At 48.5% G+C, this 25,713-nt stretch overlaps 10 protein-coding genes across 10 annotated transcripts; 8 read left to right on the forward strand and 2 right to left on the reverse strand.

Moving 5' to 3' along the window:
• Window positions 1-2,233: 2,233 nt before the first annotated feature.
• On the forward strand, window positions 2,234-2,943 carry LCP9604111_893 (DUF4452 domain-containing protein; the record flags this gene model as incomplete). Its single annotated transcript, XM_039072650.1, has 2 exons — window positions 2,234-2,512; window positions 2,632-2,943. The coding sequence occupies 2 exons, from the start codon at window positions 2,234-2,236 to the stop codon at window positions 2,941-2,943; spliced, it is 591 nt and encodes a 196-aa protein (XP_038933441.1).
• A 2,579-nt stretch (window positions 2,944-5,522) lies between these two features.
• LCP9604111_894 (pepsin-like aspartic protease) lies at window positions 5,523-6,910 on the forward strand (the record flags this gene model as incomplete). Its single annotated transcript, XM_039072661.1, has 3 exons — window positions 5,523-5,863; window positions 5,950-6,713; window positions 6,783-6,910. The coding sequence occupies 3 exons, from the start codon at window positions 5,523-5,525 to the stop codon at window positions 6,908-6,910; spliced, it is 1,233 nt and encodes a 410-aa protein (XP_038933442.1).
• A 213-nt stretch (window positions 6,911-7,123) lies between these two features.
• Window positions 7,124-8,452, reverse strand: LCP9604111_895 (putative cofactor for methionyl- and glutamyl-tRNA synthetases; the record flags this gene model as incomplete). The annotated part of the gene is made up of 1 exon (XM_039072672.1): window positions 7,124-8,452. The coding sequence occupies one exon, from the start codon at window positions 8,450-8,452 to the stop codon at window positions 7,124-7,126; it is 1,329 nt and encodes a 442-aa protein (XP_038933443.1).
• A 374-nt stretch (window positions 8,453-8,826) lies between these two features.
• Window positions 8,827-10,430, forward strand: LCP9604111_896 (uncharacterized protein; the record flags this gene model as incomplete). Its single annotated transcript, XM_039072683.1, has 2 exons — window positions 8,827-9,174; window positions 10,131-10,430. 2 exons carry the CDS (start codon window positions 8,827-8,829, stop codon window positions 10,428-10,430), a joined length of 648 nt encoding a protein of 215 aa, XP_038933444.1.
• Window positions 10,431-13,027: 2,597 nt separating this feature from the next.
• On the forward strand, window positions 13,028-14,103 carry LCP9604111_897 (bZIP transcription factor JlbA/IDI-4; the record flags this gene model as incomplete). Its single annotated transcript, XM_039072694.1, has 3 exons — window positions 13,028-13,097; window positions 13,288-13,737; window positions 13,793-14,103. 3 exons carry the CDS (start codon window positions 13,028-13,030, stop codon window positions 14,101-14,103), a joined length of 831 nt encoding a protein of 276 aa, XP_038933445.1.
• Window positions 14,104-15,252: 1,149 nt separating this feature from the next.
• LCP9604111_898 (2,3-butanediol dehydrogenase) lies at window positions 15,253-17,487 on the forward strand (the record flags this gene model as incomplete). Its single annotated transcript, XM_039072705.1, has 9 exons — window positions 15,253-15,336; window positions 15,412-15,445; window positions 15,496-15,744; window positions 15,797-15,883; window positions 15,957-16,436; window positions 16,500-16,597; window positions 16,776-16,828; window positions 16,881-16,894; window positions 16,991-17,487. 9 exons carry the CDS (start codon window positions 15,253-15,255, stop codon window positions 17,485-17,487), a joined length of 1,596 nt encoding a protein of 531 aa, XP_038933446.1.
• A 234-nt stretch (window positions 17,488-17,721) lies between these two features.
• LCP9604111_899 (uncharacterized protein) lies at window positions 17,722-18,149 on the reverse strand (the record flags this gene model as incomplete). The annotated part of the gene is made up of 2 exons (XM_039072716.1): window positions 17,722-18,069; window positions 18,135-18,149. The coding sequence occupies 2 exons, from the start codon at window positions 18,147-18,149 to the stop codon at window positions 17,722-17,724; spliced, it is 363 nt and encodes a 120-aa protein (XP_038933447.1).
• Window positions 18,150-19,642: 1,493 nt separating this feature from the next.
• Window positions 19,643-20,772, forward strand: LCP9604111_900 (glycosyltransferase family protein; the record flags this gene model as incomplete). The annotated part of the gene is made up of 2 exons (XM_039072727.1): window positions 19,643-20,275; window positions 20,353-20,772. 2 exons carry the CDS (start codon window positions 19,643-19,645, stop codon window positions 20,770-20,772), a joined length of 1,053 nt encoding a protein of 350 aa, XP_038933448.1.
• Window positions 20,773-21,216: 444 nt separating this feature from the next.
• LCP9604111_901 (ANP1/MMN9/VAN1 family protein) lies at window positions 21,217-22,867 on the forward strand (the record flags this gene model as incomplete). The annotated part of the gene is made up of 4 exons (XM_039072738.1): window positions 21,217-21,290; window positions 21,410-22,092; window positions 22,150-22,469; window positions 22,520-22,867. 4 exons carry the CDS (start codon window positions 21,217-21,219, stop codon window positions 22,865-22,867), a joined length of 1,425 nt encoding a protein of 474 aa, XP_038933449.1.
• A 1,359-nt stretch (window positions 22,868-24,226) lies between these two features.
• On the forward strand, window positions 24,227-25,647 carry LCP9604111_902 (putative sister chromatid cohesion protein Dcc1; the record flags this gene model as incomplete). Its single annotated transcript, XM_039072749.1, has 4 exons — window positions 24,227-24,345; window positions 24,455-25,206; window positions 25,273-25,439; window positions 25,495-25,647. The coding sequence occupies 4 exons, from the start codon at window positions 24,227-24,229 to the stop codon at window positions 25,645-25,647; spliced, it is 1,191 nt and encodes a 396-aa protein (XP_038933450.1).
• Window positions 25,648-25,713: the final 66 nt, after the last annotated feature.

Consider the following 25,713-nt stretch of genomic DNA (forward strand, 5'->3'; position numbering starts at 1 on the left):
GTGCCATCCTCGCGCCTGCCCAATCCATGGACAGCTTCATGGCAGCCATAGATCACCATGATTCCGGTACGGCAAAATGGCATATCACATAGGCATGGCCCTAACTCCGTACTGGATTCAAAGTTGGATTTGAGATCTTCTAGGCAAAGGAAGCGGTTATTCGGCGATTGAGACAAGTTGAACCCTTAAGCCAAGAATGAGGCCCTTTGAATACCTGCATTCCAAATATCGTTTTATTACACTCTGAGTAAGGAGATTAAATGAGTATAGAAATGCTAAATACACACTTAACTAGTCAGTTAGGTGTAGCATTGTGACCTGACAACCTAAGACATACATCTTATCAACAGGACGACTCCAAAGGTCTCTAGGGCTGCATGGAAGAATTTCTCAAGAGATAAACTTAATCAAAATAAGAGGTTTGTCTTGCTGTCATGCTGTCATTCTGTCAGGATGGCATCGACTCCGCAAATCTATTTCAATACCGTCCAGAGTCTGAAACCACCTTCCGACTCGGAGCACAGAAACATTCGCCACGATGCAATAGATATCACATATTTAAAATCCAACCAGGGCACTGGAATAGTTGAAGATCGTGTTTGCCAGTCCCTTGCGCGGTGTATATGGGGATCGGCTCGCAGGAATAACTAGTCCCTCGCCGAATTACATATTTCATGCATTCGGACCCCACGATCTCACACAGACACCAAATCATGCGCCCTGCATAGACGCTGGATAGATCAGCTGCATGGTTCAAGCCTCGGGGCAACGTTTACGGGGTACAATATGTGATCTATCCTACACCTCAAGAGATCCTGTTCCAATAGCCAGAAGGGCGGTGAAACCGACAACTGGAGAGCCAGCTTACGTTGTCTCTAGTAAAGATTTTTTTCGGCGCCGTGTAATCGAATTGAAGTTATCACTGGTGGAAGATGAAAGGTCGGCACATCATGTCACAGGGTTATGTCCCAGTAGGCGCCGAGAGAGTGGGCATATCCCAATGAGGGACAAAGGACGAAAATACATACAACGTAGGTAAGTGAATACGGAAATAGCTCCCAGACCTAAAATATACCACACGTTGAATAGTGGAAACTCACAGTTGATTTTGATTCGGTCGCATGAATATGTAGTGAGTCACGGATAGGCAATGGTACCCGAAAGAAAACAAGAGAAGGCGCCTTAAGCCTCTGCCCTAGTCCGGATTCCGCATTGATGAACCCCGATTTGGGAAGGATGTGAGCTGATAAGGTAAGATCTCAAGGTCCTCTGCCAATAATAGGCGGGTTTGTCTGCAGCTGGTTCTATGGGTGTGTCTCAAGACCAACAAGGTTTTTTTTCGGGTCTTTGCGCTGCGTGTCGAAGGATTGGGGAATTTGTACGGGGAGCCGATCCCAAGCAAGATCAGCAGCCACTGCCGATTCGGACACCCTATAGGGGGAATGGAGGGGGAATGTGCCTGGGAAGGTTAAGTCTTGCCCTGCACAGCCTGCAGCTAAGGGGACCCGAAGGGCTGACAAAAATTTCAGCTTCCCCAACCACCCCCCGGGTTGAGGAACCTTGAACGGAGGATGGGGAATTTACTTTTCCGGACAGCTTCACTGCATATTCGATGATACATCATCTGTATTTTGTCCAGGTCGGCAGTTTGGCGGTTTCGGCAAATGTCGGATCTAGATAAAAGCAACAATCATCATTGTCGTACGGAGTAGGGCAATGCTAGAGGTCTCCAGATGCGCTTGGTATGTACACAACGTAGTGGCGTCACTAAGAGATCTTCCTAATCGGGTAAGGTCCCAATTGTCGACGTCACGTTTTTCTTTTTCAGTATTTTGGTGGGCCGTTGGAGACTCCACTTGGGGACGATATGCGGGCTCTCATTGGTCCATGGGCTATTGCCACTCTGGCTAGCGCTTCGATCTGGTTGGTGCGTCGATGTAAGTGCCTTTTCCGCCATGACAATACCAAACGGTAATTATCCACATTGTCCACATCACGCACGCAGTCCACTCCCTTAAATAGTAATGGTAATGACCGTAACCATACCATCCCCCCCATAGCACACCCCTCCCCTCTTTTTCCCTTCGCCTCTTCCCACACACTTCTCATTCTCATTAATCCTCCTTTCCTCGTTCAATCTCATCGATCTTTCCTATATTTTCTATATTTTTCTTTTTGTAACTTTCTTCTTATCTTCAATCTTCTCACTTTCGAGTGCCGGCTTCTCAATACAATGTCTGCCTACTTCTACAACCAACACCAGCAACACCAGCAACACCCTCACCATGGTGCCCATATGCAGTCTGCGTCAAATACCCACCATGGGCGCTCTCGTCGTGCCCCAAAGATGGCCTCGCAAAATCCTCAGCGTCAGTTCCGAGGAGTCAAGAGTATGCGGGAATTGGCGGAAGCTCCGGCTGTGACAGCCTTCCGTGCAAGATTCGAAGCTGGTCGATCCTTTGATCTGGATGACGACCTCGAGTTTTGCCCAGGCCTCCTAACCGAGGATGATGTATGTTGTGATTGGCGAATTTTCAACCCCCTTATATTCGTCACCCCCTTGAAGATCGTCACAGATCTCAATTTGGATCGACCATTAGGGGCAGTTTTGTTAACATGCTTGATTTATAGCTACACTCCATCCACTCCGCATCCGATCGTTCTTCTCTCTCCAGCGGCTCACCGGACACCTCGCCTCTGCAGCACCAAATCCAACCGGTGCAGCAGGTGACCCCGTCCATCTCATTGTCCCCCGCTCAAACCAACTCATACGTTCACCCTGGTGTTGCCGGCAACCCTAATCATGTCAACTACCAGCAGCAGCCTGCGAACCGGACCCGCAAGGTCATCCCGATTATCAACCCCTCAACCGGAATGACCCTGTCAAGCCCACCTTCATCGATCTCGTCCGCGATGATGCAGACTGCTCAGCGTCGATGGTAAGGGTGCCATTTGCCAAAGTCGTAGGCTGGCACCCTACATCTCCATTCGTCCATTGCACGTCCGTTGTTTAAGCTGTTCTGCATCATCGGGGTCCCTTAATCGCAGGTCATAATGTTTCTTTTCTTTTTTCCTCCACTTGCATTCTTGTTCGATACGTCTATTGCATTCGACACGACACACAACCTGGAAAAATATCTGTTCCACGAATACGGCGACAAAAAAAATCATCAAAATTCAAAACAAAAAAACCGACCTGTACATACACTCTCCTCTTCGCCGATTACGACCACCTTCGCCTCATATTCCACATCCTTTGCGATACTCTTAGCTTGTTGCGAGCGACGGCGCCTGCGATTCAATACCTTGCATCCTTTTCCTACGATACCTCTTTCGTCTCTCAGGGAGGGACGAATACTTTCTTCGGCCTATGTTTCTTTTCTTCCGGTCGGGCCACCGATGATGTACAGAACACGTGCAGTGACATTGCTACTTGAAGTTGCATGTTCATGACTTTTGGAGTTGATTCTACCTTTTTTTTGGGAGGGTTTTGCGTGCAAACGACTTTGCCAGATATACACCTACGCTGTGGCACTTTTATTTTCTTTCTACGATCTCTTTGTTTGGGTTTGTTTTTACCGGGGCGGGAATGGATATCATTTTCAAGGATCTAGAGGCGGAAACGATACACGTCTGCATTGCTTGGGCACTGTTGAATATCTTGGGTTGCTTTTTATTGCTTTGTTACCTTCTACTTTTCTCATCTTTTACGGATTGTTTCTCTGTACATGGAATTTGGGGATTGGTGAATAACGCTTCCTTGCCACTGGTATGTGGTCGGTTGGGTCTGGTAGCGAAACCATTGGATGCGGAGTTGTTTCTGTTTGAAATCGATATCCTTGGGGGTCTCTCGCGGTGTGCGAGTCTAGACCGTTATGCACTTAAAATGCTTTCATTTTTACCCTTCTTTCATCTCTTCCATTAGCTCTATATTTCTTTTATTGCCCTTTTTGGGAACTCCCGGAGAGTTATGACATTGTATGATGTTGATTTACGTTGATTTTGCATACTATCAAGTATCGTCTTGGGAGTCTGGCTAGACTGGGACGTTGTAGATTGTACTTGATTCCTGCTAGACATGTAGATGCGTCTCCGAGGCTCAAGCCTTCTACTCCGAGCCATTCCAACACCAAACACAGCCATCTCACCGCACAAGTCTGTCACTCATTAATCGACTTGGTTCAGAGATGGTATTCCAAGGTCAGGGGTGTGGTTCTAAATTTCCTTTTCCTTTTCTTCATAGATCCGATCAACTTCTCATAGATAATATATCAAGTGGTGCTTGGAAAATATATAAGAACATGTATATATATGGTGGACAAATGCCTCGCTTTAAAGAAATACCCACGGAGTACTCCGTATGTCCACTAGGCCTGCGTTCCTTAAACTATAAAACTAATTACCCAAAGTTATGATCAGATCTCTAATTAACATTGGACACACTCAACATTGGATCGCCCGAAGATCAATATGAGCCAAAGATACCATTGTTCTATGCCAACGCAATGCCATCAGAGAAGCAAAGCTACAAATAAAAAAGCAAGCCACACTTAACATGTCACAATGGGAAATCTTCAGTGTTTTAAGTACGGCGTACATCCCATGATTGGGTCCCTACCCGCTGGCCCTTGTTTCAGGATCAACCAACTATATCCCACCAACAGGCCTTTATTTCCTCTGCCACTTCTTGGCCTTCCATTTCCATCTTAGTGCCCAGTACCTATGTTGGAAGTAGTATCAAACCCACGCGCCCAGGACAGCCCTCCCCACTTATCTGTTACGGAGTTAGTAGGGTACTCCGTATATAGATATCATCTGCGACTCCGTACTATCCTATCCGGCGCTACCCCCGAGCCCCTTACCTAGACCTGACACATCCCCGGCCCCACGGAGTATACGTCTTTCTAGTCTTGGACTGATGGCGTCTACTGTGAAGCATGCCCAGCTTGTGCTAAGGGCTCTGCAGCGCAGCGCTTGCCTCCGATAGGTTGGTTTCGAAATGCCAAGCGCTCAGAAGCAAACGCTTGCACTACAAGATACGTGCTCATTTCGGGTCGTTCTTGCCTTTAGGGTGGTTTCCTCCTATGAAGTTTCACTTTGTCTTGTTGATATTGTTCTTATTTTTGTTTCCGGTCTCTTTGTTTTCCTCTCTTCTCTTCATTGTCCGCATTGTCTACATTATATTGTACTCTTTTCTTTCTTTTCCATTCTTGGCCGCAGGTATTCAAGTCAGGACTACTGCCTGCTGACGTTCATTTTGAGACATTGGCATTGTCTTTCCATTCATTCAGAACGAGCCTGCTCGTACAGATCTGCTGAAAGTTCACCCTCTTGTCTTGTCTGTTTTTTTTTTTCCCTTGTGTTTCCTGTCCATTGCATTCTTTAATATCAAGTCTTCAGGCTGGCCTGATCTAATCACTCCTTTTTCTTTCCATTTCCACCCCCATATTGGGGCTTTGAGCAAGATGCAATTCATTCTTTTTCTCGCTGCCTTCTTTTCGTTGAGCTTCAATGCTCTTTCCATGCCCGTGGCTCCTCCGAATCACCTTCAAGGCCGGTCCTTTAAGGTGCAGAGAGTCAAGCGCGGTGATTATGTTCCCAACGGACCTGCGGCACTACGCAAAGCATACCGCAAGTTCGGAATTGATGCAACAACCCTCAATGGGTTGGACGTGAGCGACTTCCAACCTTTTGAAACCACGGATACCACCTCTGTGAAAGTTGCAAAGGAAGATGTAGCAGATCCTGACCAGACGGGCACCGTGGATGCCACTTCTGTTGATGGAGATGTGGAATTTGTCTCGCCGGTCAATATTGGAGGTCAAACCCTCGACATGAATTTTGACAGTGGCTCTGCTGATATGTAAGTTTTGTGTTTATTGGAGAGCAACATGTTTCTATGTTCCAGTTCACAAAACGAATATTCCGAGCTAACCAATTGTGATATAGGTGGGTGTTGAACTCGAGACTTCCAAAGTCACTGCGAAACGGCCGAACAGTGTACGAACCGAGCAAATCCACTACCTTTGAAGAGCTCGCCAACAGCACATTCAATATCCAGTACGGCGATTCTTCCTATGCCAATGGTGGAGTAGGCAAGGATGTTGTTTCGATTGGCGGTGTCAAAGTTGCCGGGCAAGCATTCGGCCTTCCGACGGAAATTTCGCAGACATTCGCCGATGACACCAAGTCTAACGGACTCGTCGGTCTTGGCTTTTCTTCGATCAACACCGTTCTGCCACAGCGTCAGAACACATTCTTCGACAATGTCGCTCCCAACCTCGACGAGCCGGTCTTCACCGTTCGACTGCTCAGCAACGGTGTCGGTGAGTATGAATTCGGAACCGTCGATCCGACAAAGTACCAAGGCGTCATGGCCAATGTCAGCGTGGATTCATCCAACGGATTCTGGCAGTTCGACTCGGCACAGTACGCCATAGGAGAAGGCCCCTTGCACACGATCGCCAAAGCACCCCAGGCCATTGCAGACACTGGAACCTCGCTTATGATGGTTAGCCCTGAGGTCGCGGAAGCGTATTATAAGCAAGTCGATGGCGGATTATACGCCAATAATGCCAATGGGTATATCTTCCCCTGCACCTCGAGCTTGCCCACCCTATCCGTTGCGATCGGGTCTGGTTATTTGGTTACCGTTCCTGGATCGTTCATGAATTGGTCCGAGGTTGGAACCAACACGACTACTGGAGAAACAGGTGAGTTTTCTTTTCTGTCCGTTCAAGCTTATTTGAAGTATGAGTTCTGGGCTAACCTTTTTTTGACAGTGTGCTATGGTGGCCTTCAGTCGAGCGGGAGCTCAACCATGGCGATCTATGGCGATGTGTTCTTGAAGGCTTTGTTCGTGGTCTTTGACAAACGCGGACCTTCTTTGGGATTCGCAGCGCCTGCTTAAGCAAAAAAAATCCGAGATTTATCCGCCCCTCAATTTGTGACAATGTACAAAAACCCATGTTTTCATCTTTTCATGTGTTGGCAGCGATGCAGAGAGGAAGAAATCCCATTTAGACGCACAATAATAATACGGAAACTGGAAATTTGAATTCTTCATATTCTCATGGGTATGCGTTTAGTTTTATTTTCAGATATACCGAACACTTCACACCCCCTACCGCACAGTAGCATTGGCCAAGCTCTTAACAGTACAAATACCACCGGAAGCAGCAACCAGCTTTCCAAGAGCAGGCTTACCCTCCTGTCCATGGACAGCGGGAACAGCACTGCTATCAAAGACGACCTCACGGTCCGCAGTGGTAGTGAAACCCGGTTGGAAAGTCTCCCAGATCTTCTTCTTCGGGTTAAGCTGCTTCTCAGGCTGGCCATCATTCCAGCCCTCAAAGCTAATCCGCTCACCGGCAGGAGCATCAGCAGGCGGGTTAACGAGCTCGATAGGACCGGCGTGCGAGTCCTCGCCCTCCGCAACACGCGGAGACGCAGCGAGAACCATCGCGCAAGACTTGACACCGCGCATGGTCACAGGCTTTAGGTTGCACACAGCAACGATCTTACGGCCCTGCATCTCCTCAAGCGGGATCAGTCCGTTCAGTCCGGAACACACGGTCCGCACGGTCTTGCCGGTCTCCTCATCGAGAGACGTGTTCTCGCTTCCTGGGGCGTCACCGCAGTCGACCGTGGACACGTACAGCGAGTCCGCGTTCGGGTGGTTGATCGCACGCAGGATGTGTCCGACGCGCAGGTCAATCAGTGATGGGGCTGGTGGCGCAGCGGGGGCAGGAGCGGGCTTGGGTGCCTTCTCTTTCTTCTCCTTCTTTTCCTTCTTGTTGGTCTTCACGGGGGCGCCGTCGGCGCCGACCTGAGCTTTGGCGGCTTGCTCGGCCTTGCCTTGGCCGACGACGAGGGGCTTGGACTCGTTGTTGGCGTCGGGGTTCTGGGCGCTAGCCTTCTCCCGCTTCTTGCGCTCTTTCTCCTCCTTGGGGTCGACGGGCTTGGGCACGAACTTGACGTCGTTCACGTCGATGGCGATCTTCTCCTCATCGGGGATCTTGAGCGAGAATAGGCGGCCGTTCTGCACGAAGTCGACGTGACGCACAATGTGGTGGTAGCCCTTTTCTCCGGTGCGCTGTTCAGGTGTCCATTTCTCAACGACGGGGGCTAGAAGAGCATAGATGGCAATGTCGGCCACCGAGGGCTTCGCACCGAGGAGGGTGGTACGGGTGGTGAGGTGAATATTCAGCTGGTCGAGGATCTCAGCGGTCACATCCTTTTGGTCATTGGCGAGAGAAGTCTTCAGGCCGGAGACGGTGTGGAGCCATTGCCTGATGTCAGCTTCCTCTTCCTCATTCAAGGTGACCTGAGGGAAGATCTTGGCGGAGGCGTGGAGGTAGTCAGGCTCGGTCGATTCGGAAGAGATTACGGCGGGGTACGACCGATAGAGAAGGGAGAGGAGAGATGTCTCAGGAGCTGCTGCCGTCGCCATGGTGTATGTTCGTGGAGGGGTTGGGAGTGGAAGAAGAGAAAATCGAGGAGGGGCACGGATTTGAGTCAACGATTGGACCCGCGGGGTTGTCAGTCGGGCCCGCAATAGAGTAGACCTGAGAGAATTCAGCTTGACGACGATCCCTTTTATATAGGGATTCTGGTGGAATTTTGACTGTTAATTTAATATTAATTCACCAAAGCAATTGCCTGATGGTTTTTGTTTCCTGGCCGTGCTGCGCTTGCTGACTCAGCGGTGGCCTGGCCAGCCCTTAATTAGCATAACCCTTCCTATCTTACGGAGTTCGGGGTCATAATCTGTCCTTCCTTCATGCCACTTACAGCATAGAGATAGACATATTATCTTCTGGCAGCATGACACAATCAAATGCTAGGACTCTTCCAAAACTGCCAGCAGAAGCGATCCGTTTGGCTCACCTTCTCGATAGCTTCTTTAAAACAAACAAAACATGGACTGGTCTTTCGCACCCTGACCAGAGAGTTCTGATTGGATTTATTGCGCAGAAATATGACATGGGGTCTACTCTCGCGGCCAATCATATTACCCGCTATCCTAGAATATGGGCACGCGAGGAGCACCGAGTGACAGAAGCGATTCAAAAAACGGTTGATCTAGCCTCGCCGCTACTGGATGGAAGTTTGAGATCAGTTCTTAAGGCGAAATCCATATTTTACATGCCCGTCAAGCTGATGGAGCTTATTGTGAGTGATCTATCAGACAGCGAACTTTCCAATCTTTGCCGAGCAAATCGTGATCTCTACTTGAGTGGGTGGCTTTCTCGGCGAGGTATGCAGGACTTGCGTGCATTTGAACGAAGCCTACAAGGAAATATGGAAGAATCATTCATCAAGGCAGTCGAAGCACTCTTTGATGTCCCGTAGACAGTGTCGTGGGATACAACTCCATTATATGACATGGTGAACTACGAAAATGTCGGATTGATACAGTTCCTGGTTTTTAATGGCGGCTTGCTTGGGTTAGAATTACAAACACTCATTCAGACCACCCTACGACATATCTATCAGGACAGAGAGGATAGAAAGGAGTGCGAACCACTGAGAACTGTTTGACGTGGGGGGCTGATCCCAACTATCGTTTTCATAACGGCTGTCCTTGGATGTGGCATGCTATTAAATCAGCGTCGGCGGAACGGGACCAGCACCATTCATGGACAAAGCAAGAAAAGGCGTGTCGGGATGTGCAGCTGCTGCTTGACCATGGGGCTGACCCAAATTCTGTGGGGTCTTTGGCGACAATGGATTCGATGCTTCATGTAGCATGCCTGCATTTTCAACCTCAAATCGTAAAGGCCTTGCTCAAAGCGGGTGCACACCCCAATGCAAAAGACGCGCGTGGCCGCACACCCTTGTTTATGCTATTCGAAGAATGCTGGCCCAACGTACATCAAAATGAATATCTGCTTGATATGTTTCTTGCAGACCCAAGAGTTAAGATTGATGAACCTGACAATGATGGCTGTACGCCCTTGGGCGCTGCTGTGAGTTGTATTGCAACCGTCAGTCGGGAATTTGCCAAGAAAGTCGTTCGTATGCCCGATGAAGTCGATATCAATTCCCAAGACATAAACGGCGAAACACCATTTTCTCGGACTATCGCCGTCAACGAGTATGATATAATCCGTCTACTCCTGGCGTAGGATAGACTTGACCCCAACCTCGGTCCGACAGATGCATTTCCGTCATTTCTTGCTGTTCGTCTTAATCAACAACAGACGGTTGAGTATTTGCTGGACTCTAAGCGACTCAAAGTCAACAAGCAAACTAACACAGGGCAGACCGCTTTGTTGGAAGCGATTCGTGTAGGCAACACAGATGTCATTAGGATGCTCGCTAAAGCCGGTGCCAACGCCGATATTGGAATGAGTGAAGGCAGAACCGCTCGACAGCAGATGTCGGCTGCGGGTACTTATATCAAATGGAAGACGAGCTCGATATGAAGATCAAATTCTACTTTGCTTGCTCCTTTGCTTCTGTGTTTCTATAAAAGGGTGTTTATCTATTGAAATCAAAGTTGCACCTTCACAGAAAAGTCTCTAGTCAATGTTCCGTACGGCAATTGGAATCTGATAGTAAATTATTTGTCCACTTTGACATGGTAGTCTCCCGATGTGAAGAGTGGTATATAAGGATGTCATGAGCAGAAAGACCTTGATTTAACGCATACAATGAGACCCCAGATGAAGTTTCCAGAAATTAAATTGAGAAATTAGACCTAAACGATTCTAGCAACCCTGCACCAACCAGAAAGAACTCTGAGTCCTAAATTAATATAGCAATAAAAGAGGATACAAATTTGACTAATATCGTCGACTCTTTTTCTTCCCTTTCCCTTTCCCTTTTCCTCCTGCTCTTTTTCTCTTGCGTGGGTGCATTAGCTGCTCAAGATTGATGCCCGTCCGCGAAATCGTTTCCTGTGCAGTCAGACCCGTGCTATCTCGAATGTCCAGCTGAGCACCGGCTTTGATAAGGAGTTTGATGATATGCCTTGTAGTTGGCAATGTCAAAGCGAGACGCCCATTGCCATCTTTCCGGTTTGGGTCGGTTGCATTTTCGCTTAGCAATATCTCGACCATCCTTTCCATTCGCTGCGAAACGGCGAAAAACAAGGGCAACTTCGTAGTATTGAGATTCGGGTTAATATTAGTCTGCGACAGCAACAGCTCGGTGACTCTTTTGTTTCGGCTCGCTACCGAATGATATAATACCGTCCTCCCATGAATGTCTTGGGAATTGATATCAACATCGGAATTTTGAAGCATTCTTTCCACAAACCAAGTAGAGCAGGCTGTGTTACGGCCAGCAGCAATACTCAAGGGTGTACGGCCATTCTCGTCACGTCGGTCGAGGTCGATTCCTGTAGCTTGAAGGAGGACCTTGATTGTGGCCTTGCAGGGAGAGTGGGACTTGACACAATTATTTCGACCAACGGCCATATGAAGAGGCGTTTTACCATTGGGGCCAATTGCGTTTACATTGGCACCATACTTGATCAATTCAGTCACAATTTCTGACTTTCTCTTGGAATTGCAAAGGCAGACAGTCACATGAAGTGGTGATGTTTTGTCGGATATGTGGATATTTGGATCAGCCCCGTGTTCGAGCAACAGGCGAACATTATCGACGCTTCCGGGCCGCTTTGAAATCTTGTATATGTCGTGCTCATGTTCCGTCGAACGCTCCAAAATATCTGCGCAAAGAGCACGGCAACCACAAATAGCAACCAAAAGTATTGGAATACGCCCAAGATCCAAGTCGCGAAGGGTGGGCCAATCGCTGGAACAATTCGGATCAGCCCCTAGTTTGAGGACTTCTTTAACAGACAGATGTTTGGGCCTTGACTGTTCTAGATTGTCAAACAGCGTGTCTATGAGGAATTGGCGATACAATTCCCCACCAAACCCCCCTTTCGAAGCCATAAACTCCAGCATATGAATATTGTTGGTGTTAATGACATGAAACAATCTCCACGTGAATTTATCACCCATACTTCCTGCCATATTCGAAAGTTGTTCGACTGCCTTCTCGTAAACTGTCGGGCGAGTGTTATTCAAGCTCCATATCAGTGCCTTGATAGTTCTGTCCAGTGGTCTCCAGAGCTTAAAGCCGATCACCTTGGAGAGACGGCGATTCGATTGACAGAGTCTAATGAGAGACTCTGTCGGTAACTGACCTGCAATGAGCTGCAACAGCTCGTTAGGCAGGTCAAGTATTGATGTTGCGAATACTTGTCTCTTCCAATTATAAAAGGCATCTGTCATGAATATTCGCTTGGCATCTCTGAGAAAGACTCGCGCTGCCTTTCGCCCTGACTTTCGCGCTTGTCCTCCATTGGTCAACCACCAATTCGGAAAAGGGCATTTGGTCGATGCAAGGATTCGAGAGCTGGAAATAGACATGTCAGAGCTTCCGATACTCTTTCCTTGCTCTGAATAATTCAGGACGATGAAATAGATCAGCTCCACCTCATCGGGCTGGATCTTGAGGGACCACCGAGGGTTTGCATGGAGGAATCCAAAAAATTTGCATGCTGCATTGATTGTCGCAATTGACGTGGAATCTAATGGAGCAAGGTTAGACAACGACATACTGTGAAAACCCCAGGTGGATGTTGGAGACGTGTCTCAGGAAGGTAGATATCACAATAATTCATATCTGAAGGCTGTAGAGCTGATCATCATGCAATAATCCATCTTTACCTTGGTATGATATCTTGTGGTATGAGTCGTCTTTAATACCATAGTCACACTGAGCTTATTATGGAAGCTTGTCGACCTCTTCCTTAGAAGGATGGCCGTCTAGAATGTCAATGGCACCTGTTCAATGGTAGATTAAAGGCCTTGGCGGTTCCTATACTCCGTAGTGCCCAGCGTGTCTTTTGGCGATCTTATTATGCAGTCTAATCCGAGCTTGGATGTGTAGATGTAACCCTGATCAATCTTCCAAGGTTGGAAGTGTATGTACATCCTAGAGTGCATTAGCGTATCTCAATTCTTCTCTGTGATTGGTCAATTGAATGACGCTAAAATGAGTCATAATGAGTCGTGGAGGCACAGTCGATCAACACCAATCACATGACGCTTACTGTGGACCCATGTGGTGCTGCGGTTCATCCCTTGGTCTTCGGATTCTTTTATATGGCCTGGCCTCGTCCTTCAACTCATTTCCTCAGGACACCACTCCTACAGAGTTGGCCCCCTATCCACATTCACCCTAGGGTCCCCTTCGTCATTCTCCTATAGAGCGTCACGGGTCTGCAAAGGCCCGTCTAAGAAATCCAGCGATGCCCGCCTGCAGTTGTTCGAGCGCCGCGGCAGCGATCCAGACCTCCGTCCACTGGTTCCAACCCGCCCTACACCGGCACGCAGGAACGCCATCAAGGGCCTGCTGATTATTCGTCATGGGCGAATCTTCATCCGTACAGTGATAACGACCTCTTCTCATCGCTAGCGCCGCCGCTGGAAGGCTTTCCCTCGGCTGTGCCAGTCTGCCAATCCGTTGACGCCCTCACACACGAGTCGGCACTCTGGGCAGAACCCGATCTGTCCTTTGCCGATATCGACTGGAATTTCGTATCTGTGGATGTTCCGACGCCGTACCTTCCTGACCACGACGGTGGCGATGTCCCCGTCATGGATCTCGGGTATGGGGGTCTCTCTTCTTTCAACTCTCTTTCGGATTCCGGATCAATCGAGCACCAACACTATATCTCTACGTCTCTTGCTCCTAGCTCCGCCAATTCACAAGGTAGGATTATATTCTCCAGTCAAGTCAGCGGGGTCTAGTTTCTAACGTTTAAAAGACGGCCACTCGCATCCTTCCCCTATCTCTTCGTTGACTGCTCCCGTCTCGACCTCTCTCTCCAGCCCCTCTACCTCCCAGGGCGATGATACTCTAACTCGTGTTGATTCGTCACGGGTGGAAAAGCGTAAACTCAACACCCTCGCCGCGCGGAGATGCCGCCAGAGACGTGTAGATCGGATGAAGGAACTTGAAGCAGAGTTGGAGAAGGTTCGGAAGGAAAGAGATGACTGGAGACTTCGATGTTCGAAGCTTGAAGGCGAAACGGATGCTTTGAAGGGCCTCCTCACTCGCAGGAGCAAGGATACATAGTAGGATACTCGAAGATTGGAGCTGGTCTCAACTAATTCAATTGATTTTGGAAATCCGTGTCTTTGTCTGTTATAAGCACTATTCGTATTCCGTACTTTCGGGTGCAGATATGCCGTCAAACTTGTCCCCCTACATCGGTATTGATATTAAGGAATGCTAGTTAGTATGTTGTACGGAGTAGTTGTATATGTTATGCTCTGTAGTGGGATATATATTTGTTGTTTTACAAAAAAAAAGCTAACATATTCGAGGAGGTTTGATACCAAGTCCCTATATGGAATGAATAAGGAAAGTTCAAGGCGAGGTTTATAAGATGCATATAGTTATGCTGTATGCAACTACCTAAGCGGGTACGGAGTATTTCTAAGGCTATTACGGAGGTCACTTCAGAGCTGGCCACCTCGGGATTAGCTTTGTACAACATTAGAACCCGGGCCGTCTACTAGAACCCGGGCCGGTTATTGGGTTGGGTACAATACCCCGGCCCAATGCACAGCTCAGCGCGAGTTGGGCCCCACAGGTTTAATGCAAAAACTACATAGTCTAATGCTTGACATAGGTACCTTTTGTATGGGGCCATCATAGTTATATGTCAAAAAGATTTGTAAGTGATATTTCCTAAGCAGACTAAAGGGAGATAAGACAATATTAACATCGAGGTTACTTTAAGATTCGGGAACAAACATAAGCTTCTTAGAGAGTCTATGTCGTTATTATGTTAAAAGGGATCGCACTTTGAAGGACCCCTCCCTAGACAGCACGTTTTCCTTTTCAGAAATTCCTAAATAATGGAATTCTCACATTATATCCTCTAAAGCTTCGTTTATTTGGTATCTATTTATGGCTGAGAAATATGATTTTGAAGAGATTGTAAACCTTTTGCATAACGGCCATATACGGAGTGTGAAAGGTAAACATATCAAGAAACTTGCATTAGACTATGTTGTACATAGTTTTTGTGCCTAATTCCGCTGGGCCGTTCCGGGTATGCCTAACCGATCGTAACACTCGCATATATTTAATGAGGACATTTCTTTATATCAGTGTAAATTTCAACCCTGGAATCTCTCAATATTTCCATCGACAAAGTTCACTCTTCGGCCCGTTCCACACAAGCACACTTACCCGTTAACCCAAAATCCATTCATCATGAGAGCTGTACGCTTCCATGGACGAGGTGATATCCGCGTTGATGAGATCGAAGAGCCAGTTTGTGGTGATGGTCAGGTCAAGGTAAGCTTAGCATTCATGTTTATGCGTTCGCAACGTTACCTCCAATATTCTAACAACGAACCTTGATATTAACAGATTCGACCTGCATTTGTCGGAATATGTGGCAGTGGTCAGTAACGTGCGACCCACCGTTGACTAGCCATTTCTAATCCAACCCAGACATCCACGAGTATCTTGCTGGCCCAACGATCGTCCCTGCCACCCCACACCCATTGACAGACCAAAAGCTACCAACAACACTGGGCCATGAGTTCAGTGGTACAATTGAAGAAGTCGGTTCAGGCGTTACAGGATTGAAGGTCGGGGATCGGGTTGCAGTGAAGCCTAACCTCTACGACTCCACATGCTCAAACTGCACAGTGGGCAGGTTCAATTGTTGTGAGAAAGTAGGATTTATCGGGTTCAGCAGTAAGCCATACTAAGTCTTGTACCTATGTATCGATATTGACAGCTACACAAGGTCAGTCAGGTGGTCTATCGGACCACGCAGTCGTGGATAGCAGACATGCAATTCTGCTACCTGACTCCATTCCCCTCGATGTCGGTGGTAAGAATGAACCATTTCCAATTCACTTGTGTTTTACGTGTTTCAGCGCTGACGGGGTGTGGTGGTGATACAGCATTGGTGGAGCCTCTTGCCGTCGCATGGCATGCCGTAAGCCGCAGTCCTCTGCAGCTAGGCGACACGGTACTTGTGGTTGGGGCTGGACCAATCAGTTTGGCTATCATCCAAGTACTGAAAGCCAAAGGTATTACCTCAATCATTGCCGCGGAGGTCTCTCCGCGGCGACGTGAATTTGCCCTGGCCCTGGGCGCCAGTGAGGTCTTTAATCCTATTGAAGTGGATGTGGTTGCACAGGTACTTGCCTTGACAGACAACGTAGGTGCAGCTATTTCATTCGAGTGTTCCGGGGTTCAGGCTGGGCTCAATACTGCGATCGCTGGTCTCCGGGCGCGTGGCACGACGATCGTCGTTTCCTTGTGGGAAAAGAAGCCTACTATTGATGCTTCTGCCTTCGTATTCCAGGAGAAGCATGTCACAGGAGCTGCGCTTTATGATGATGGAGACTTTGAAGCTGTGATTGCTCAGATTGCTTCCGGTATGTCTTGTTTTTACTTCCTAATTAGATACTCTCTGCTGATCTCTTGCTTCTTTGATATAGGCGGCATTCAGCCTCACTCGATGATCACTAGTAAGATCCGAATGGAGGATATTGATGAGAAGGGATTCAAAGCCCTCATCGAGGAGAAAGATAAGCATGTGAAGATCCTGGTCGACATTTCTGCATGAATCACGCGGTTAGCTCACATGTCTGTATACATATTTCAATTTTGAATTGATTTTTATGACTTTTATTTACGTAATATTCAACATAACTCGGACTGTGCGTCAACCTTTATGCACGCTAGCTACGCGATATAAATGGGGGATGGTCTAGCTCGATCGGGGCGAACCTTCGGAAGTCGGACCTTACTTCTCGTCTGAGATCCGGTACTGTGTAATCCAGTGCGAATCCGAATCGGGCTCATAACTATCGACTAAGCCGTATCCGTAAAGGTATGTCTCTTTTCTCCTTGTTCCACCACCCGCTTTTCCCTCAATTTCCGTCCTATCATCGTCCTATCAACGAAGCCGTTTCACTGACCATGTCAGATTTACTTTCTGGGGCCTCCGTCATGGAGACCGCGGCGGAAGTAATTCTGCGACCTGTCCCTCCCCTCATCCAGATAAATGATACGCGTTATGTCTCCAACTCATCTGAGGTTATCTCGTTACGGTTTTTCCATGAATGGCAGAGCTTTAAACAGGATGTTCTCGAAGCATCCGATTCTTTAGATCTTAGCCATCCTGTGCCTTACACAGATGATGTGTCAGAAAGCTACGTCGTTGGAAGCGGACTTGGTTTGACCGGAAGGTTCTCCAAGAATGTCTATGACCCAGTTTCGAAAGTGTTTGCCACTACTTGCCTCTCCCACTTGAAGTTCGGTGATTATCAGTCCTCTGCAGGGCCAACGGACACGAGTCAAGTGCCTCATATTACTATGTTCAACACAATGGGACCACCTCGCCCAGCGGCTGTCGGAGAACTAAAGTCTTTCTGGACAGTTGAACTTGAGGACTATTCCATTCGCGAAGGCTATCAACGGTGAATCGGCATCCAGCATCACATTGGTAAGTCCAGTTGTCAGGTGTAACGGGAGCATTGACAGGGTAAGATCGTACTATTAACATCTGAACAATGCTGAATGTTTGTGACTATCTGTATTTTCTATTAGATTCCACTGAGCCGAAACGTATACCATAGTGTTGTATAGGTGCAGCCCCCATTTCAAGCGATGGTCGAAACATCAACATATGATGCTTCTGCTAGAGTAATACAACGACTACGAGCTCGCAGAGTTGGGCAGCTCAGCTCGCTTGCGATGATCCAAATGCTCCAGCTTCTCGGATGTCTTCTCGCTCGAGTCCGAGTCCTCGCCCAATAAAGCCAGTAAGCCAATCTCCCTCTCGATCCGACGCTTCAGGACCTCGTCCTCAACGGCCATGCTTCCAGATCCGAACAATTCATCCATCTCTTCCAGTGTGCGACCCTTGGTCTCGGAGACGAGGAACCACACATGGAGGACACCAATGGTGGTCACCAGGCCGAAGAAGATGAAGGTACCGTAATTCAGAGGCTTCGATAAAGGGAGAAGTTGACAGACCGACCGCGAAATTGTTGAGCTAGCATCCTGTCAGAACTGTATAAGACGCAATGAAGTGCTCATATCCAGTTGCTACTTCCACCAATACTAACACCCTCGGCGCGCATACTCAAAGGGAAAACTTCCGACACGACAATCCACGCGACGGGGCCTGCTTCTGTTAGTGCGTCTGTCAGAGTCCAAAAATTGGATTTACCCCGTGCGTACGGAATATGCAAAGTTGATAATGAAGATCCACACAAAAAGACCACGGCAGCCCAGCCAGCCCCCTTATGGTTCTCGAATTCGCCCGAGTACGCAGATCGGTCATAAGGATCTAGTTAGGATCTAGTTAGGATCTAATCAAGTGATTAAATCGTTAGCAATACACCCAATATATTTGACCCGTGACCAATAAAGATAAAATCTAAGGACTTCGGTTAAAGCTCTAACTAATTATATCCATTATTCTGGAATTTAACCCTAAACCCGGTTACATATATAAACTAATATATATAATCTTGGAACTATCACAACAGGTGCCATGGTCATATAATGACGTGACACATCGCTCTGTCCGCGGGCTGTTAGCCCTGCAGCCCCCGGTCGGGTGGCGCCATTGATTTTTGATTTTGTATTTTGTATTTTTTGGGGCTATTTTCGTCTGAAACTGCAATTGTTTTGGCTTTGTTTCCTTTTCCTTTTATATTCCACGAAACGTCCACGCAGCCGCATCCAACCAGATCTGGCAATGATCGATTATAAAATCTTATAATTACTTCGCAGCACGCAATAATACGAATAGCGTGGGGTGATCCTAGGCCCTTGGCTGGCTGACTGTGTTGGGGGCATTGCTGGCAGTGGGGAATGAGTGTGTTTTTAGTTGACGCCTCCTGGCTAAAGATCCGGGCAATGTCCCGGATATGTATGGACGTGGGCTCGAGACCTTGCCCAGATCTTTAGTCGGGGTTGGGGTCCATGGTCGATGTTGATCGGGTACGAGATTCGAGATGGGTTTGCGGCACAAGGACGCCAATGGTGCGAACTAACCTACTTCAGCAGTGTCGATCCATTGTCTCGAGACTCTCCTTGTGTTCTAATTTTACGGCATTTACGGAGTACCCTTGCAGTACTCCGTAAAAAAATTTAGTCGCCGTGCCACGCATCAAGAAGATCATAGGCTTTCAAGCCATTCGTTATTTGGCACTAACCTTGGGAGGCAGCACGTCCCCAGTGTTCGCATCTGATTGATCCAATATCGTCAATATCGTCGTTTTGTGGTAAACACGCCTCAGCCGTGAGCTGAGACAGACACCGCTAATGTCTGATATAATTCATTGGCCCATTCTACTGCATGGATCCATAGGGATGGGGCGGGTTAGAGAATTTTTCGATCCAACCTCTTAGGTATATAACACCTTTCGCTTGGGCTACGCTTGGACAACCCCCTTTTTAGTTCAAGTTCCCTTTGTCGCGCAATATTTTATTGTCTTCTGTCGTCCCTATATTTGGAGCCGAGTACCCAGCATTACAAGTGCTTGACCACTTTTTCTTTTCTACGGTGGAACCCTACCGACGTTTATAACCTCGGGAAATTCTTGCCTAACCAAAAGCCGGCGACATGGGTACACCACTTACAGAAACAGTCATTATCACTGGTGGAAATGGGTGTTTAGGCTCAGAGATCGCCATCGAGATCGCGAAGAAGCAGCCTTTCGTTCATCTATTATTGACGGCACGGGATATAAGGACCGATGACGTCCGCGACCTGATGGGGAAGATCCGTTTGATCGGCCCTAGGTCAATAGAGGTTCTCACTCTTGATCTGACCGATCTGAAATCTGTGGCATGTTTCGCCAAAACCACCGTCACTCGTGTTCGCTCCAGAGACATTCCGCCTGTGACCAATCTGATTCACTCTGCTGTCGCTACATCTTACGTTATCGATGAGCTCACATCAGACGGCTACGACCCGGTGTATCAGACAAATTGCCTATCTCCATTTTTATTGACCGTGGGACTGCTCGAGGCTTTCCGGGCTGGAGATGGTACACCAAAAGGCGGAGCGAAGGTGATCCTCATCGGCTGTTCTGCGACATCTTCCGGGGAATTGGATTACTTCGACCGCGACCATGGAAGAAACGGAAGGCAACCGGGAACTGCGCTGAGTGCAAAGGAAGAGAATATTCGTTTTGGGAGCAGCAAGTTAATGGCGAGTGTTGCATTATATGCATTGAGACGGAGCCTGATTTGGGTAAGTGAACTTGATCGGAGTCATTCTCTCGATTTCCAATGTAAACTCGTACAGTTTACTAATAAATCTAATTATAGACCGGTCATATATCGCTTGACATCTTCACACTGGATCCAGGAGGCATCACTGGCCAGAGTAATCTGCGGACCGGGGCGCCTATGTCGGTCAGAGTCGCACACCAGACTCGGTCCGGGCTTCGGCCATTCCTGCGTATGGTATCCCGAAGCTCCATGAACAAGGCCAGTGTTCCAGCCAAGGCAATCGCCAGAGTTGCATTCCACATCGACACGGTGGAGAACTGGCAAAAGGAACGCTACTTTATTCTCGACAGCGAGTACGAAGCCGCATCCGTCTTGCCGAGCCTGCGTGATGGGGAAAAAGTGAACAAATTATTAATACAGATGATGCAAATGATAGAGGTGGAAACAAAGGAGGTGAATTCTCCTCCTATTCCACCTCAATTAAGCGTCATCCCGCCTCCTACGCTTTCACTGTGAAGGGACGGACAACACATTTTTAGCATTGGGGGAATACTTTTTTTTTATATGAAATTAGCGAAGGGAACTGGCACAGCCAAAGCATTTAATTTGTTATTTAATTTGTTATTTACTTCAATTATTTCTAGATCATGTTATAAACTGCCTATAACAGGTGGAAACCAGGTACAATTCCGACGATGATCGCAAGCGGATGACCGGATTTGGTGAAGACCGCGACAGCTGCGAGGCCTTCGATCACCTCACCACCAGGTCTTCCGAGGTCCTTTCGCTTCTGTTCTGTTCATTTTTTGATATTTCAATCCTTCCGACTTTCTTTTTCTTTCATTTAAGCCTTCCAAGTCTGGCCTTTAAAATCGGGGTTGTCAGAAGGTCTCCGGCCGCTACATCAGTTCTTGGCCCCCGACATAAGCGCCCCAACGGCTTATGACAGCGCCCGCAGTGATGAACCGACACGTCCTCGAAAAGGGCCACTCTGCTTACCCCAGGGGCTCGGCATTTTCAATCTCACCGAACAGGTAAGCCAAACCACCTAGTCCGATCTAAGTGGCCCCTTTCCCATTGTCCAAGCGTTCAGCCCTGTCGTCATGCCAGATCATGAAGCTTGAGATCGAGACTGACTAGTATGCGCCTCCAGGTTCCAGCCTCGCTCGCAACCTGCCCTTCGGAGACGCCGGCAGCTCATCCAGCGCCTCTGCCTCCTTGGCGGTGTGTCAATAGTGCTCTTCCTCTTGATCTTCCCATCCTGGCGCGCCGCCATCCTTCCCACCATCTCGCTTGGCCTTATCTCCTACCCCGGAGATCTACACCTACAGACGGTCCGGTACTATGATTTATCGGAAGTGCAAGGGACGGAGAAGGGCTGGGAACGCGGAGAGCGTGTCCTGATGTGCACCCCGCTCCGAGATGCCTCGTCGCACCTCCCGATGTTTTTCTCGCACCTTCGAAACCTCACATACCCCCACCATCTAATTGATCTGGCATTCCTGGTATCGGACTCCCGGGATGATACCCTAGGCATGCTGTCGCGTATGTTGGAGGAAACACAAAATGCCACGGATCCGAAAATGCCCTTTGGAGAAATCTCCGTGATCCAGAAGGATTTCGGACAGAAAGTGCAACAGGACGTGGAAAGTCGACACGGATTCGAGGCGCAGGCCAGCCGACGAAAGCTGATGGCGCAGGCGAGGAATTGGTTGCTGAGTGCAACGCTTCGCCCAACGCACAGCTGGGTCTACTGGAGAGATGCGGATGTGGAGACTGCTCCGTTCACAATCATTGAAGATCTAATGCGGCACAACAAGGATGTTACGGTACCCAGTGAGTGGTGAATATTGCTTGGGTTTTGTGATCTAGACTAATTGGCCTCGTCTGTAGATGTCTGGCGCCCGCTTCCGGATTGGCTTGGCGGAGAGCAGCCTTACGATCTGAACTCCTGGCAAGAATCTGAGACTGCCTTGGCGCTTGCAGATACCTTGGACGAAGACGCTGTCATCGTGGAAGGATACGCCGAGTACGCTACATGGAGACCCCACCTTGCCTACCTCCGCGATCCTTACGGCGATCCAGATATGGAGATGGAGCTGGACGGGATCGGAGGTGTCAGTATCCTGGCCAAGGCACGGGTTTTCCGTGCTGGTGTGCACTTCCCAGCATTTAGTTTCGAGAAGCATGCCGAGACGGAAGGGTTTGGCAAGGTAAGACAGCAATCAACGAGGTGGGAGTTATAATTGCTAATTTTGCTTAGATGGCTAAACGGATGAAGTTCTCGGTGATTGGACTGCCACACTATACTATCTGGCATCTCTACGAGCCCAGCGTCGATGACCTGCGGCATATGGAGCAAATGGAGGTAGAGCGACTGGCTCGCGAAAAAGAAGAACAAGAGCGAGCCGAGCAAAAAGATAGCACTCAGTCCGAGTCCGTAGGTAACGATCACACTGTGAAAGGGGGAGAAGTACAAGGCTCTGCTGAAGGCCCGGCTAGCCAGCCCGTGAAAGACGCCATGGATTCTACTGAGGGTCATTTGAAAGCTCAAGCTGAGACAGTCGACCAAGCCGAGAAGGTCGAAGTAGTCGAGAAAGCAAATCCATGATCCTCGACTGGCTTTCCTTCACCGCTTCTTTGATCCAGCCGGCTGGATTACGCATTGCATTCTCACATGCGACTTGAATGTCTCATCTCCCTGGGAAGACTATTTGTCTGTTTAGATTAGGGCATATTTATGCCCAAGCTCTGCAAGTGTAGGAGCTTTGCTTTTCATTCTTGTTCTGTTTCTTGCACATGTCTTTTATATCTTTGGGGGACATTTCTCTTTCCACGGCGTCAAAATGGAATATAGTGGTTGGCGTGTTATGGAGATCAATAATTTGACCATTCAAGAGCAACACATACAAGAATTGTACGCTTATGTGGTCTCTATTCTAGACTAAGATGATATAAAGAACGTTTTATTTAAGATTATCCTACGTTTTCTGTTTAGGTTACTACCTATGGGAACTTGTTCCCCGAGGATATAGCGTCCTTACAAGGTCATCCCCTCTTTTAGCGCGTCGTACTGCATTCCTCAAATTATCTCGAACGAATAACACGACATCTGTTACCGGAGAGTCCTATATTAATGGCACAACTATGACTACTACACAGCTAGATCTACCCTTCGACAAGGTTGTTGGCCGTCCTCCTCACCAACCCCTGGAGAAAGACTTAGTGATACCAGAGCAAGAGCTGAGAAGTTTTGCCGAGGATATCTGGAGTGAGCAGAGTCTCATATAAGTCGTTTCGATCCTGATATGTTCGTTGGCCACCAAGCAGCAGACATCATGGAAGACGATGTTATACTCAGGACGTGTTGGTTCGAAAGATTTCTGGGGAGGTGCGTGGCTGCTCGAGACTCAAGCCAGGGTCTTATAATATTCGGGCTTAATTGCTGATGTCTCACGTGTTTATACTGATGACTATTCTATTTGTAACGTTACTTGACTATCGTGGGCCTCTGTATGATCATATTGCTACTTTGTCTGGGCCATCTTTCTCCCTTCCTTCGGATCTGATTCGCTCCCGGGTGCCCCGCTGCGGCAGATACACCCCCCATATTGTTGGGTGCAGAATAGGGGGCGGTACAGGGCAGCGGGCGGTCAAGCGGCAACTCGCCGTCCAAAGTTACGGGTGGAAAGGCGGCCGTTTCTGACGCCAGAAGCTGTCATTTTCGGCGTCGATTTCACAGGTCCCCATATTCTATGTGTAATATGTGGTTATTTGATTGGTGTAACAATATAACCAACATAAACAATTCCCCAGGGCTCAAATGAAGACATTCGGATGAAGCCGAATACTTCTTAGGCGGTGGTCCGTGTGTCTCCACTTCGCGTCAACGCGTCCGAAGTCGATGCGGCATTTCCCCGATTCTCACTCGTCTTCGACTTGCATACTCTATGCACATTGTAAGCCTGCAATGTCTACTCAAGCCTCGAGCAGTATTCTTTTCACCCACTTTCGCCCCCAGGAAGGCTTCCGGTTGCTAGAGCTGACCCCGGAGCTGGAAGAACTACTGACATCGAAAGATGCACCTGTGTAAGTTGACGCAATGAACAGGAGTCCAAGCAGACCAGAAGCAAATTGCTCGCTGCCATGTCCGAAATAAACCCAGATTGGCAGCCCTTGACTAACTCACGACACCCAGACTCGAACTCAAGTCGCCCTCTACAGCTCTCGCACAAGCAGTAGTCGACCCCACCGCCAACGACTACGTCAACCTATGCACACCAACGCAAACCTACCGCATCCGCCAAGTCCAATCCTCAAACTCTCTACACATCCTCCGCCCAAGCCACGGCGAGATCTCCCAAGCAGACATCAAAGTCGTTGAAGAAGAAGCCGGCGAAAGCGGCGCATTGAACCTCCCAGATGAAGCTGTAACGGCCGTTGCGAAGTGTTCCTCGACACTGGAACTGCACATCCCGCCGGGAGGATTCTCAGCCATCCCGTTCCTAGAGAAGAGTCTGCGGCTGTATGACCGGCGCAGCGACGATGACGGGGACATAGCGATGGGCGGTTCTGCTGACTCCACAAGCCCGCTGGGGTTCAAGGAGATGCGCACTGTCAGGGAGAATGTGTGTCAGGATATCCCTGTGTCAACGGCACAGTGCGAACAGGGCTGGATGCAGCTTTGTGCGTTTGTGGATGGGGCCGAGGAGGTGGCGTGTTGGCGGCCCTCCGCGCGGTCTCGATTGACTGTTTGGAAGCGGTTAGTCGAGGGCGCTGTTTTGCAGGGTATTGATCTTGAGAAGCAGTTTCTCGTTGGGGACTTGTGGAAGTCTGTTTTGGATGATGAGGAGGAAATGGAGCCGCCGTTCCCACGTGGATTGCTGGAAGCTGTTGTGAGGCGCATCTGCATCGCAGATGAGCGGCCGCCTTTGGCGGATGATATCAAATGTGAGTTGAAATAGATGATGGGATGTTGTAGGTATCGGGATGGCTAATGATTGTGTTGTTCTTTAGGGGCAAGCTTTGATAAGATTGAATGTACGCAATGGGTTGGCGAGACATACTTGGCTGCTGCCGCTCCGACTGTGTCGTCTGCTATTGGAAGAAGTGAATTCCTTCGCGCATGGAAGGACTGTCTGCCTGAGACATGGAGAAGAGAGGCAGCCCTGTCAAAACTGCCGGTAACTTGACCTTTTCCTAAATGAGCTGCATCGCAATAGCTGATTTGGACTACAGAATGGCTGCTACAACAGTCCTGACCCTACGACTATCTGCTTCGTTGAACCCTCGCAACGGCAGCCAACCAACAAAACCGCCTCTGCACCAGCCACAGCCGCGAAAGCTAAGAATACCAGAAATTGGCATGAACTACTCAAAGGCCACCGTTGATTGCAAAAAAAAAAAGCCACTGACGCACTTGCTGCGTAAAATGCCATGGCATCTAATCTATGATGC

The sequence above is a fragment of the Penicillium roqueforti genome (assembly GCF_015533775.1).
Source record: "Penicillium roqueforti strain LCP96 04111 chromosome Unknown scaffold_01, whole genome shotgun sequence".
Taxonomy (NCBI): domain Eukaryota; kingdom Fungi; phylum Ascomycota; class Eurotiomycetes; order Eurotiales; family Aspergillaceae; genus Penicillium; species Penicillium roqueforti.